Source organism: Lagopus muta, chromosome 22, assembly GCF_023343835.1.
Source record: "Lagopus muta isolate bLagMut1 chromosome 22, bLagMut1 primary, whole genome shotgun sequence".
NCBI classification, from domain to species: Eukaryota; Metazoa; Chordata; class Aves; order Galliformes; family Phasianidae; genus Lagopus; species Lagopus muta.
The window spans coordinates 4275220-4287216 of NC_064454.1; the positions used below are offsets into that span (position 1 = coordinate 4275220).

The 11997-nt window shown below is 54.0% G+C and overlaps 1 protein-coding gene across 2 annotated transcripts; it reads right to left on the reverse strand.

Annotated features, from left to right (window-relative positions):
* Positions 1 to 1505: 1505 nt before the first annotated feature.
* On the reverse strand, positions 1506 to 5122 carry LOC125703656 (histone H4 transcription factor). Of its 2 annotated transcripts, XM_048968438.1 has the most exons (10): positions 4841 to 5122; positions 4462 to 4688; positions 4204 to 4315; positions 3909 to 4061; positions 3527 to 3604; positions 3316 to 3436; positions 3083 to 3221; positions 2673 to 2797; positions 1883 to 2025; positions 1506 to 1744 (listed from the first exon to the last, which is right to left on the reverse strand). In XM_048968438.1, the coding sequence occupies exons 1-10, from the start codon at positions 5001 to 5003 to the stop codon at positions 1515 to 1517; spliced, it is 1491 nt and encodes a 496-aa protein (XP_048824395.1). In that variant the 5' UTR covers positions 5004 to 5122; the 3' UTR covers positions 1506 to 1514. The 2 variants fall into 2 exon arrangements, with proteins under 2 accessions (XP_048824395.1, XP_048824394.1); XM_048968437.1 differs by having other exon boundaries at positions 1506 to 2025.
* Positions 5123 to 11997: the final 6875 nt, after the last annotated feature.

Genomic DNA, 11997 nt, shown 5'->3' on the forward strand with positions numbered 1-11997 from the left:
CGGCTTTGGCAGCAGAGCTCGTGTGTTGGAAAAGGAGCCAAGATGGAAGTGCTGTGAATGCAAACTTGGCACGAGTTCCTTCTCTCCAAGGCATCTGCAGCCCAGCTCAGCCAAGCAACAGTGAGCAGGCGCCGAGCAGGGAAGGCTGGGCAAGGCCAGGGCACACTGCATGCTGGTAGCCCAGGGATGCTCTCATAAAAGAAAGCAGCATCTTCTGACAGTGCATGCCATCAGAGCTGCTGGAGCAACAGCTGCCTCCTGCCCTGCCTCAGTCTAAGCACAAGTGGCCTGGCTCCATATGCATTTCACCAATCCAAGGAAGGCATCTTGCTTACAAACCTGTGTGTAGCCCCAGAAGGCTTTCCTATTCAGTCTGGGGCAGGGAGCTCTCCCCACTTCAACTCTGCTCCTCATCTCAACCAGGGCACAGGCCTGAGGGGCTGCTCTCATCACTCCTGGCCAAGGGCACTAACACGGATCACACCCACAGTGCTTGTAATTAGAAAGTGAGCAGATGGCCAAGGCTTCAGCATAAAGTGATTTTCTCCATTAACCTGGAATTCCAGCAGCTTTTGCCAAACTGCTCGAGGAAGAGAGGGGAAAAGTCAACCAGGTTGCCTTCCTGCCTCCATCAGGGCACATCACCTCCACACGCAGCTTCGTGAGGATCCAAGGGTCACTCCAGCTTTGCACTGCCCATATCACGTACAAAAGAGGAAGCTGGCTCAGCTCATTAGATCAGGCTACTCTTTAGATTCAGAAGAAATAAACAAACAAACAAACAAACCACAATCACTGCAGGCAGCTGACACTGATGGCCAGAAGGAGGCAGCAAAAAATCAAATCCATGCCAGGACAGCAACCAGCCTAAGCAAAACCTGGCCTTCCAGTGACATCACTGGGGACATGGAACTGCACGCCCCAAGCAGGAAGCAGCTGCACCAAGCAGCAGCACACAGCATGTGCCAATAGATCCTGGGCAGCTCTGCAGTGCTCGCCCCATGCTGCAGGCCCTCAGCAACTTGGCCTCACCATGGCACCACAGCATCCCTCAGCTGGCAGGAACGTGGCTGAAACAGACACCAGATGCTGGCTGGCCTGGCAGTCTGACCTTTATTTGGCTCTCCAAAGTACACTCTGCCCAACCAGGAGCCCAAACCCCAACGTGGGGAGCAAACTCAAGGAGAAACTAAAGCAGAAAGGCCCCAAGCCCCCCACGCTGCAAGGTCCAGTGCCTTCCTGCAGTCCTCTCCTCCCATTGAGATCAATGCAGTGAAATGGCAGTGCAAACGCCTCTGACAGCACTGGCTGATCATCAGGGAAGATGATGTTCAGGAAAGCACTGAAGGCAGAAGAGGAACATGCCATCCCATGGAGAACAAGTTATGGGGGAGGCAGAGGAGAAAGCTAGCCATCTGCATGCAGAAGACACACTGGACCCTTCCCCTCTACACATCTCCCAACCTCTCCCTGCACCACGTCCCACATAAGCCCAAGGTTTTCAGGTTAGCACCTCACACAATATGGATACCCAGCTCTTCAGCTGTCTTCTGCAGACGGTCCATGACATTCTCCTCCAGCTCCATAGCCAGCCCGCTGGCTGCTGCTGCCCGCTCCTCTGACAGCGTGCTGGCCATGATGTAATACACAGTCTCACTCTCCCCGTGCTCGTTGGTCCGGTTCACCACACGGATGATGGGGTTGGCCGGGGTGCTGGGCTCCTGCTCTGAGGGCTGCACTGCTCCTGAGAAGGTACTGGGCTGTGCTTGCTCAGAGCTGGCTGCAGGATGCAGCAGGGCCGCGCGTGGCTCGGACACGTTGCTCTCCACAGAGGGAACCTCTGTTGGAGCCTCCAGAATGATGCCCTGCAGGTTGCCCTCACCTTCAGACAGCACCACACCGTCAGTGGAGCCATCCAGAGCCTCCTCCTGTTTCTCTCCATCCTTCAATAGCTGCTCCGTCAGCTCCACGCTCTCATAACGCACCAGCTGCAGCCTCATGTAGCCATCCTCATGTTCCTTGTACCTGAACACAGGCCCAAAGAAAAGGGCAACAACCTGAAGCAGCAGCCAAGGAAAAGGCACTGTATTCTGGGCTCCAAAGCCCAGCACTACAAACCCAACACCAGACATGTAAAGTAAAACCCTAAAAAGCACACCCATGGAGCAGCTTCTGAGAATCCAGCCAAGCCTTTAACACCTTTCAACTCCATCTCCTTTCCCCATTCTGTTTCACTAGGAGCATTTGAGATTCACTCACCCTTTCCCCCTCCCTGCTTTTAGGTTCTGGAAACTCTTTGGGAATTTCCTAGAGATGATGCAGAAAAACATCTGTCAGGAGACTGATCTGCAGCAGCTCTTTCTAAGCAGTACACCTGGACCCAGCCCCTGCCAAACTCTGAGGTGTATCACAAGATGCAGCTGTGAAGGCACTGCTGCCTGATCTCTGACCCACTGCTGGAGCTGCTGTGCAGCACTGCTCCGTGGCTGAGTCAGATCCCAACAAATGGTTGTTTCCAAGTGCTTCCCAGCCACTGGGAGATGAGCCTTGAGCACACTGCAGGCAAACACCAGGGCCCAAGCACTGCCATGTTTCTACTGGCTCCAGCAAGAAGCAGGATGTGGTTCCAGCTGCTACAACAGAGGGTGTAAGGAGCTAAGGATGAGCAGTACCTGAAGCGAGGATGCCCCGAGGGCCATTTGAACTGGTGCTTCTTCCTGAGGTGGACAGTAAGGTTGTTTCCACGTGTGAAGCTCTTGTCACAGACATGGCACTTATAGCGGGGCTCTGAGTCACCCTGAAAGGCAGAGAGGGATATGAACACCTTGCAGACTGATCAGAAGGGCTGGCACCATGTAACAGAGGAAAGAACTGGGTTCTCCGAGGCTAACACAAGCTGTCATTGCAGCAAGAAGAAAGGAATGCAATCCTAGCTCACATTCCTACAGCCTTGGTCAGCCTGGGGCTCTACGTGCAACTTCATTTTTTTTTCCTCATGCTTCTGCAGACCATGCTGCATTTAGAGCTTCTCAGCCTCGCCAGAAGAGATTACACACACAGTCACCCTCTGCTGCCTTCCTACCTCGTGGACTTTCCGGTAGTGCAGTTTGATGGAGCAGAGGGAACGTGCAGTGAAGCTGCAAGCCTCAAACTCGCAGCGGTAGGCAGGCTCTTTGCTGTGTGTATCCAGATGTTTCCTCAAGTCAATGAGATTCTTGCACCTAAGAGGAAAGAGGTGAACAAAGCTGAATGCTGTGCACCACACACGTGCTTCTCTGCCAACAGCAAGGGAAATCAGAAAGCCCCATTCCTCACCTGTAGTCACAGTAGTCACATTTGAACGGCCGCTCCTCACTGTGCCGAAAACGGATGTGATTGCGCAGGGAGGAGGGCAGTGGGCAGGTCATGTCACACAGAGGGCACTTATAATGGTTCACTGTGGGAAACAGTTGGGAGAAAACATCACCACAGAGCGGGGGGAACGCAGACTTGAGAGCTTCAGCTGGGACAGTGGGCCTTTACTCACCGTGGTTCCTCATGTGGTCACGAAGCAGCCTCTCTGTAGCGAACCTCTTGGAACAGTGAGAACACTGAAACCTCTGCTCTGCAGTAATGGCAGCAGGGAGAGAGGGGAGGGAAAAGTGAGAAAGGGACCAAAGCAGAGAGTAGAACACACAGAGCAACGAATGAGAAAAAAAGGATGCAGTTACAGTGGAGCTAGGAACTCTCCCCTCCAGTCAGGGGTAGAAGACACTAACTACAAAGCCAAAAGACACAAACAAGCAGAAAAAAAAACCAGCAGCACTTGCAAGGACCGCTCTGCCTTCTGTCTGCGCACCCTCTTTTTCCTGCCAGCCTAGAATCTAGGGAGCAACAACCATGCACACCCCCTGCCCCCAGGAGCTTACGGTCCAGCGCGGTCTGACGGCGGATGTGGTCAAAGAACTTGGTGTTGTTGGCAAACATCCCACCACAGGTAGGGCAGGCCACCACCTTCTCCTGCGTGTGGCTGCGCAGGTGCTCCCGCAGCTTGCAGCGCCCTTTGAAGGTGCAGTCACAGTCTGAACAGGAAGAACAGGATGCCATTAAGATCCTCTGCTCAAGGGCTCGATAGGCCGAGCATCTACAGCCTGACTGTGTGGCAGGCTGCCCACACAGAACCATGCAACATTTGTTGCAGATGCCCTGCGTTGCACCCGATACCTTTCCAGCCACAGAGGACCACGTGGTTCTCCTTCCCAGCAGCCTTGTATTCCGAACAGAAGCTGTGATCCTCCACGTGCCGATAGAACCACTCAGGATTATCAAATGATCTCTGTTGGGGAGGAGGAACAGACAGAACAGAGCCAAGAGATCAGCATGCGCCAGAGCACAGCGGGCAGAGCAAAAGCGGCTCCCCTTCCCTCAGCTCCCACCTTACAGACAACACTCAGGAAAGCAGAACTAGGTCTCTGTTCTCACCTCACAGTATTCCCATAGGCACTGAAAGTTCTCCTGGATTTCAGGGACGATGTTGCGGCTCTGGAAGTCCAGCTGGCAGTGGCTCACCTCCGACTGGCCCTGCAGGGCCTGCAGTCCCCACTGCTTTAGCTTGGTGTGGTAGCAGTGGAAGTAGACGTGGCGGATGAGGTCGGCGGGGCTCTCCGGGGAACAGAAACCACACTCCTGCCACAAACACGTGTATTCCTCTGCAACACACACAGGAGACGAACAGACCATGAGGATCTGAGGCAAACACCGAAGATAAACCTACAAAGGCCTCCATGGGACCTGAGCCCCGCAGCAGGCAGAGCCGCTCTCCCCAGGGTAACCCCAGCCCCTCGCGGCAGACGCTCCTTACCGAGAGGATCCAGCTCGTCCCGCTGCTCGCCGGGCAGGTGCAGCCGCAGGTGCTGGGCCACATGCCCGCAGAACTCCTCCATGGCAGAAGCCACATAGCTGCACGCCTCCCACTCGCACTGCAGCACCAGGGCTTCCTTACCGCCGGCCTTCGCGGGCGGCATGGCCGGAGCCGCCGAGGCCTCTCCTCACCCTTCCGCTCGCGTTCGCACAGAGGCTGCCGGTGTCCGAACACCGCAGCGAGGCCACGGGCACAGCCGGGACAGACCGGAAGCGCCTCACTGGGGGACACCGGAAGTCAAAGGACAGCAGCCCGCTCAGCCAATAGCAGCGGTCTCCTCCGAGCCGCCGACCAATCAACACGCAGGAGAACCAAGCGCGTCCGCCTGCGCAGAGGAGGAGTACAAAGGTTCCGGGCACATTTCTGCCCCCCGGGAGCCGCAGCGGGATCGAGGGTGCCGTCCTTTCGGACAGCGGTGGGACCGGCGTGCGTTGGGGCTTGGCAACCTCCTGTCCTTGCAGACAGGCTCCATACATGGAGGACTGCGGGTTTTGACACAGGCTCCAGCTACTACAGTAGCAGAACGTGAGCTGTTGTACACAACTCCTCCTGTCTGCAATCAGAACACACATACCTGGGCTGGACACCAAACACAGCCCCAGCCATCCACCAGTACTGTGGTTCCCGCTGTGAGACAATGCAACATCCTCTCTGTAAGGACAAGATGGACTGAAACGGCGGTTGGAAACAAACAAACACCCATGGAGTGTTGCATCTGCTGCACCGAGCTTTTGTAGATAGGATAGGAGAGCAGAACAGAACAGAGATAGGATTCCTAGGAAAGTTTGCTTTGGCACCGGGAGATAACATGCTAAAAGTAAATGGCTATAAAAGCTGCCATAAAACATGCCTTATCAACACATAATTGCTTCCCTAATTCCTACTGTATACATGGTACACGTCCTAACTCACTGAATTACATAGAACAGTTGGATCTGATGCTTTGTCAAATGAAAACGGAACTCCAGGATCGAGTCTCACTTAACAGAAGGCAAGCTGAGTTTTTGTTTTTATCTCTGTTCAATTCTTTTCTATAGGATCTGCTGTTGTTTTCCATGCAGGACAGAAAACACCTGGACTGGCCAGACTGTGCAAAGCTAATAGCCGGGACAGTGCAGGGATTTAATTTCTGTCTCCTATCCAAACCAAAGTACATAAATATCTGGCACAAGAGACCAAACTGGATGGACAGCCTGCCAGGAGGCAGGTGGCAAGCTAAGCCTGCTGCTGATCAAGCAGAGACAGCTCCCTGCTGTTGGGACCTCACATCTGTCTGCACCTCACCAAGCTGCCTGGAGCTTACTGCCCTTCTGGCACCTCTCAGCCAGATCTGAGACACTGCAGATAGCACGGTGGCCAGGGACATTCCCTCCCAACAGACAGATCCCTCCCAGTGCAAGAGGTGATATCCATTTCTGTCTGTGTCCTGGCTTGTGCACAGATGCTGACTGGTCAGTATGCAGACCACACTCACCTCTATTCTGACTATTTTGATCATAAGCTTTTTGGGAGCAGTGTCTCCTGCAAAGTGTTTGCCTTGTGCCCAGACTTGATTGAAATCTCCCTCTGGTCAGCATCCAAACGCCAAATGCAAGGAGCAGTTGCCCCAAAACTGCAATCTCTGCAGCCAGCAGAAAACATTTGGGGTAACCACAAGCCAGCACTGAGATTCTGCATTACTCCTGGGGATACAGTGCCATATGAATTTCAATGGTAAACGGAACCAAACAGCACATCCTGAAAATCAGTCAGGCAAAATGGTAAATCCCACTTTTAGACATCAAACGTGTCAGCTGTGGAATGGCTGTTTGTGTTCTCCCTGGAGAACACAGCTGGGTGTTATCCAGGGGATTATCTTCAAAGTTCAGTTTTTCTCCGGAAGACCTCAACAAAAGCCCATCTGCACATTCCTCCCTAGTCCTGCAGGTGCAAGCTGCATGGCACAGCCCATCAGCCGGGATAAAGGAGACAAAAAAAGAAGCCCATAAGGGACTCAGAGCCATCTTTCATCTCCACAAAGCTTGCACCAGCCTGTTGCATATAACAGCAGCTACTTGCACTCCCAGCTCCAGCTGTAAGGAACATGTACCTGCTCATCGAGCTTGTTGTATGGCACAGACCCAACCCCACAGGGCAGAGGGCCTCAGCAGAAAGCTTGCTGCCCAGAGCATCCCTCAGCCTTCAGGTGAGGCTGCTGGAAGATTCAGCTCTGTTGCTGTTAGATGGGAGTTATGTGCCATGGGGATTTCAGTGTCCAACCTTTGCAGAGTTTGGATGTGCTCCTCTCCAGCTTGTCAGCGTCCAAAACCATCAAACCTTTGAAAAAATGATATGCTAATGTTAAGCAGAAATGAAATCACAGGCTTTTCTCCCAAAACTCTGGGCAACCTTCATTCCATCCCTGCCACCACGTTCTGCACAGCCAGACATCTGTGGCCATCTGGGCTTGCAGTAGGGGAGTACTAAGGGCCAAGCCTCATTGGAAAGGTTTGGAGATGTCTGTCTGTGCCAGCTTTAAAGGGGCTCAGCTGTGCTAATGAAGCAACGACCCCCACCTACTGTGGGGCAGAACACTGAGCTGCTCAGGGGTGGTGGGCAGCACCAGGCTGAAGGGTGCTTTGATCCTCATGGATGCGGTGGTTCCCCTCTGTGGGAACCTGGAAAGGCAGAGGTCAGGACAGGAAGGTCACAGCAGAGCAGGAATGGCACAGGGGGGGTTCAGGGGCACCCACAGATCCCTTGCAGTAAGGCATGGGGCGATGACCCTCCCCAGCAACTCCAGCAGAGAAAAAGAGCAAGGGAGGCATCTTGCAGAGAAGAGTGCATCCCCACCCTGAATGCATTGTGCTTTCCAGTTTGGGGTGCACGGAATAAACCAGAGGCTAAACCACGAGCTTTAAGTTAATAAACACACTGTGCTGACACTTCCATCGGCACACAACCTCCCCATTGCACAAGGCTTTCTCCAGGCAAGCAGAAACCTGAACTATGGGCAACAGAAGGCTCTGGGAGTTGTGATGCTCTTTACCCCCATCCCCCAAGGGCGTTTGTGTCGGGCTTTTTGCCTTTAGCAAAACAAAGGGACAAACCTCGGAGGGACTCTCAAGCGCTTTTCCTTTCATGCACATTGATTGCGACAAAACAGGCAGGAAAGCAGCACAGACCCAACCAAACAATGCAAGACCTGCCTTCAAGCAGCACAGACAGGCAGGAGAACACCTGAGCAACAGACAGGCACTGGGACAAACTGCTCCCACAGCAGGCAGGCGTTCAGGAAGACTTCTTTGGCGAACACTGGGAAGGAATGGCTGTGTTTGCATTCCCACCCTCCTCCCTGAGGACTATCAGCTTTACTCACTGCCTTTCTGGAGGCAGCTTTTCCGTTCAGCACTTCAACAAGCACAGTGGAAAGCCCAAGGAGCTATAAAACAGGCACTGCTTCCTCTATTGACCTCTGCTTTATACCCCAAAGCTCAGTAGTCCTGTGTATCTCATGCAAAAAATCAGCCTTATTGCTAATTCCCTCTGATAGACAAAAGACATCGCTGTGCACGGCACATGCACTGCAACACATCATGGAACAAACAGCTGTAAGAGCAGCTCTTTATCTGACAGATAACACAATCCAGACTCAAAGCAAACAGCAGATAACCAAGCAACCCTTTGTATATTTATCACGCCGCCTAATTGAGCGGCATCTTTTATTTGAGCACGATCTTGCCTCCAAACACAGTACATCTTTGTTGTGCAAGGAAAGATCTATGGCACAGCCCAAGCGCGTGTGGGGCTGGGGCTTCTGACAGCTGAACACGTGTGGGCTGCACTGATGCTAAGCAGATGTGCTGCAGAAGCCCAGCCAGCCCAGTCCCATTGCGCTGAGAGGAAGTCATGCAGGAGGAAATGGACTAATGGGCTTAAATTAAGCTGCACCATTCATCACCCGATAAGGAGCCAGGAGGCAATGGAAATCAAGCTCCCTGCAACACGAGTGTGCTTGCTGCAGGGGAAGCCAAGGGAGGGCAGCTGCAGAGCACTGCGGTTGAATGAAGGCAGGAGAAGCCCTCCCTAAAGGAGGATTGTTGCACAGCAGTGCTGCTTCCTACTAAGACTGGAGCCCAAATCCTCGTGCAGAGGGCTGCAACATTACCTTCAGCCAAAGGTTCAGAAGAGAATACAGACAGGATGGCAGCAAGATGCTGTAGCCATGGGCAGGCAGAAGCTCATGCAGCAAGAAGGGCGTCTGCTGAGCCCCGATTTGCATGTGGCAGCTCCAGCTCTGGAGCAATGGTTCCACTGAGGGCCATGCCACACAGACACCCAGCCCTGGGCAGGTGCAGCCCCAACCCTGAGGGGTGAATCCCGTCTGCCCGCAGGCCACAGGGCTCCTTCCTGCCACCTCCTGTGACTTGTGTGGGCTCAGGATTCATTTCCATGCTGGAACAGGGAGCAGCTGCAAGCCTCCCTCAGCACCAAAAGGAAGTCTTAGCGCTGGCAAATTTAATTCAAATCTAAACCTCTGAATTTGGTTGCTTGCTGCGGCAGGAACCTCCTGTTTGCGCTATGCAAACTGAACACAGCATGGAATCACCACCACCAGCAGCCATGGAATCACCACCACCAGCAGCCATGGAATCACCACCACCAGCAGCCATGGAATCACCACCACCAGCAGCCATGGAATCACCACCAGCAGCCAACATCCAGACGCAGAGCTCAACACAGCCCCACAGATGAGCTCTGCCCCCAAGGAGCAGATGTCTTTGCCACAGAGCACATAGGGGCACGCAGGGCTAATTAAGTACCTTGGGGTCAAGAAGAGATTGTTGTTATTATTATTATTGCTCTCAGCATTGCTGTACCACCCAGCCAGGAGCTACAGACCGCTGCCTCCACACACAGCTCACCAGGAGCCAGCACAAGAGGCTCTGCAGCAGGGAAATGCAGCACGACAGAGCTGGGCCGTGCAGATTCAGCCTGTTTTGATGAGCCAAGGACTTATATATCGACTCTTACTGTGACCTGTTTTGTGCTGACGCCGAAATAACTGCTCAGCATTGTGGCTGTGCTGAGGGACCTTGAAATATATGGGAAAGAAACCAGTTATCTTGATAGTTCTGCCACCGGCTCTCCTTTGAAATCTCTTCTTAGCCTACATCCGCTAAACCTCAGAGGCCCCAGGCTTGAAATCTCGAAGATAATCTCCCCATAGCGATGGCACCAAGGCTCAGGCAGCGCATTGCAGCCACGCCAACACCTTCCTGAGCTCCGTGCTCAGTGAACTACCTTGCTTTGAAGAGACATTTGGTATCGTGCCTTTATCTTTTGTGGGTCAGTGGCAACACAACTCAGTCATCTTTTTGCCCCTTCCCTCCCCACCAATAAATAAATGCCTTCCATGCTGTTTGGACAAAAAGACACAGCCCCAGAGGAAAGCATTCAAAAGAGTTAACACAAAAGCAGTGATAACAAAGGGAAGACCCCTATAGCCTTATGTGAAATCCCAAAGGGGGGGAGAGGTAATTAACAGCTCCCACCTGTTTCGATGGAGGTGGCACATGGAAAATCCCTTCTTCCTCTCTGCCTTCCTGTCTTCCCTGGAGCTGAAAAAGCACAAAGCCAGGAGCTGACAGTGCTGTTCCTTGAAGTCCTGGGTCAGGAAAAAGGACAGAGGCAGGAGGCTTTGCTGCCAGGCACAGGCTCACCCCTCTCCCTTCCCCAAGCACATTTGGCTTGTTGCAGGTGCAGATGTGCTGGCTTCAGGTACTGCAAGCTCTGGGCTGATGCTCCTGGTTAAGCCACACTGACTCCTGCCTGGGGAGGGGGCTCTGCTTGGCCCCTGCAGATGGGCTCTGTGGTTCCCCAGGTGTGATTTTCCCCTCATCCATCCCTTTCTCCTGCCCACAGCAGGTTTGTTCCTCCCAGCTAGCTACTGCAAGCAGAAATTTTAACAGAATCACAGAATGGCCTGGGTTGATAAGGACCATAGTGCTCATCCAGTCCCAGCCCCCTGCTGTGTGCAGGTCACCAACCAGCAGCCCAGGCTGCCCAGAGCCACATCCAGCCTGGCCTTGAATGCCTGCAGGGATGGGGCATCCACAGCCTCCTTGGGCAGCCTGTTCCAGTGCATCACCACCTTCTGTTTGTTTCCATCTCATCCTTTCCCTGATCAAGACCTAAACAAATAGCTTTCCCTATCCCCAGACAACTGCTCCGTTAAGCCTGCTGAAATCTCTAGAAACATCCTTTGCTGTCTGGGCAGCTCCCCATCCCTGCTGCTCCCTACGACCCAACTCCACTCACCCCACAGCAAACTTTCAGCCCTTCACCACACCTTTGTCTGGGCAAAGGAAGATGGAAGGTCCATCTAGGGCCTCTGAGAGCTGGAGAAAAAGGAAAACAGTTTATTACTGAAGCAAATGAGTTACTTGTGTGCTTTTCCCTAGCTGGTCCTTCAAGCAGAAGGTGCGAACAGAGGCACTAATACATCACATCTAGCTTATGAAAGCAATTCCCACGGACGCCCCCCCCCCACCCCCTTGCTCTCCATTCCACCGGCAGCGCCCGGTACCGGAGCGAACATCGGGCCCGATCCCGGAGCGCAGCGGCGGCCGCTAGAGGTAGCTCTGCTCACACGAACACGCGAGTCCTGCGCTGCCCCTTCCCTCGGGTACCCACGGAACCGGCAGCGAAACCCTCCGGGAAGAATCCCAGCGTCCGCGGGTGCGCAGGGATGCGGCAGAAGATCCTTTATGAGCCACAGCCCGGCGCGTTCCCGCAGCCCACCAAGATTTCTCACGCTCCACGGGCTCCACGCGAGCCTCCGTACCCCACAACGCCCCCAAACCAGAGATCGGGGCGAACTCCGCTGCTTTCAGGTGTCCCGGTACCGCCCAGCCCCACAGCCTCACCCCGGTACCCCCCAGCAGAGCCTCGCTGTGCGGCTGCTGCCGGCCGGGAGCGCCCGGCTCCGGTCCTGTCCTGGCTTCCCGCCCCGCTGTCGCTTCCTGATTCCCCAGCCCTGTTCAGACCTGTTGGGAAATGCAAACCCTCGCGGCTCTGCGTGCCACGAAGCCCTCGGACCGCACCTTTCTGTTTGC

What these genes read in the sequence shown, in the direction of transcription:
- LOC125703656 (XM_048968437.1), bottom strand. Translation starts at nt 5,003, where the DNA reads ATGCCGCCCGCGAAGGCCGGCGGTAAGGAAGCCCTGGTGCTGCAGTGC. An exon ending in GGTCCTCTGTGGCTGGAAAG is followed by an intron (nt 4,062 to 4,203) that starts GTATCGGGTGCA and finishes CTTCCTGTTCAG; the next exon opens with ACTGTGACTGCACCTTCAAA. An exon ending in TCGGGGCATCCTCGCTTCAG is followed by an intron (nt 2,026 to 2,672) that starts GTACTGCTCATC and finishes GCCTGTGTTCAG; the next exon opens with GTACAAGGAACATGAGGATG.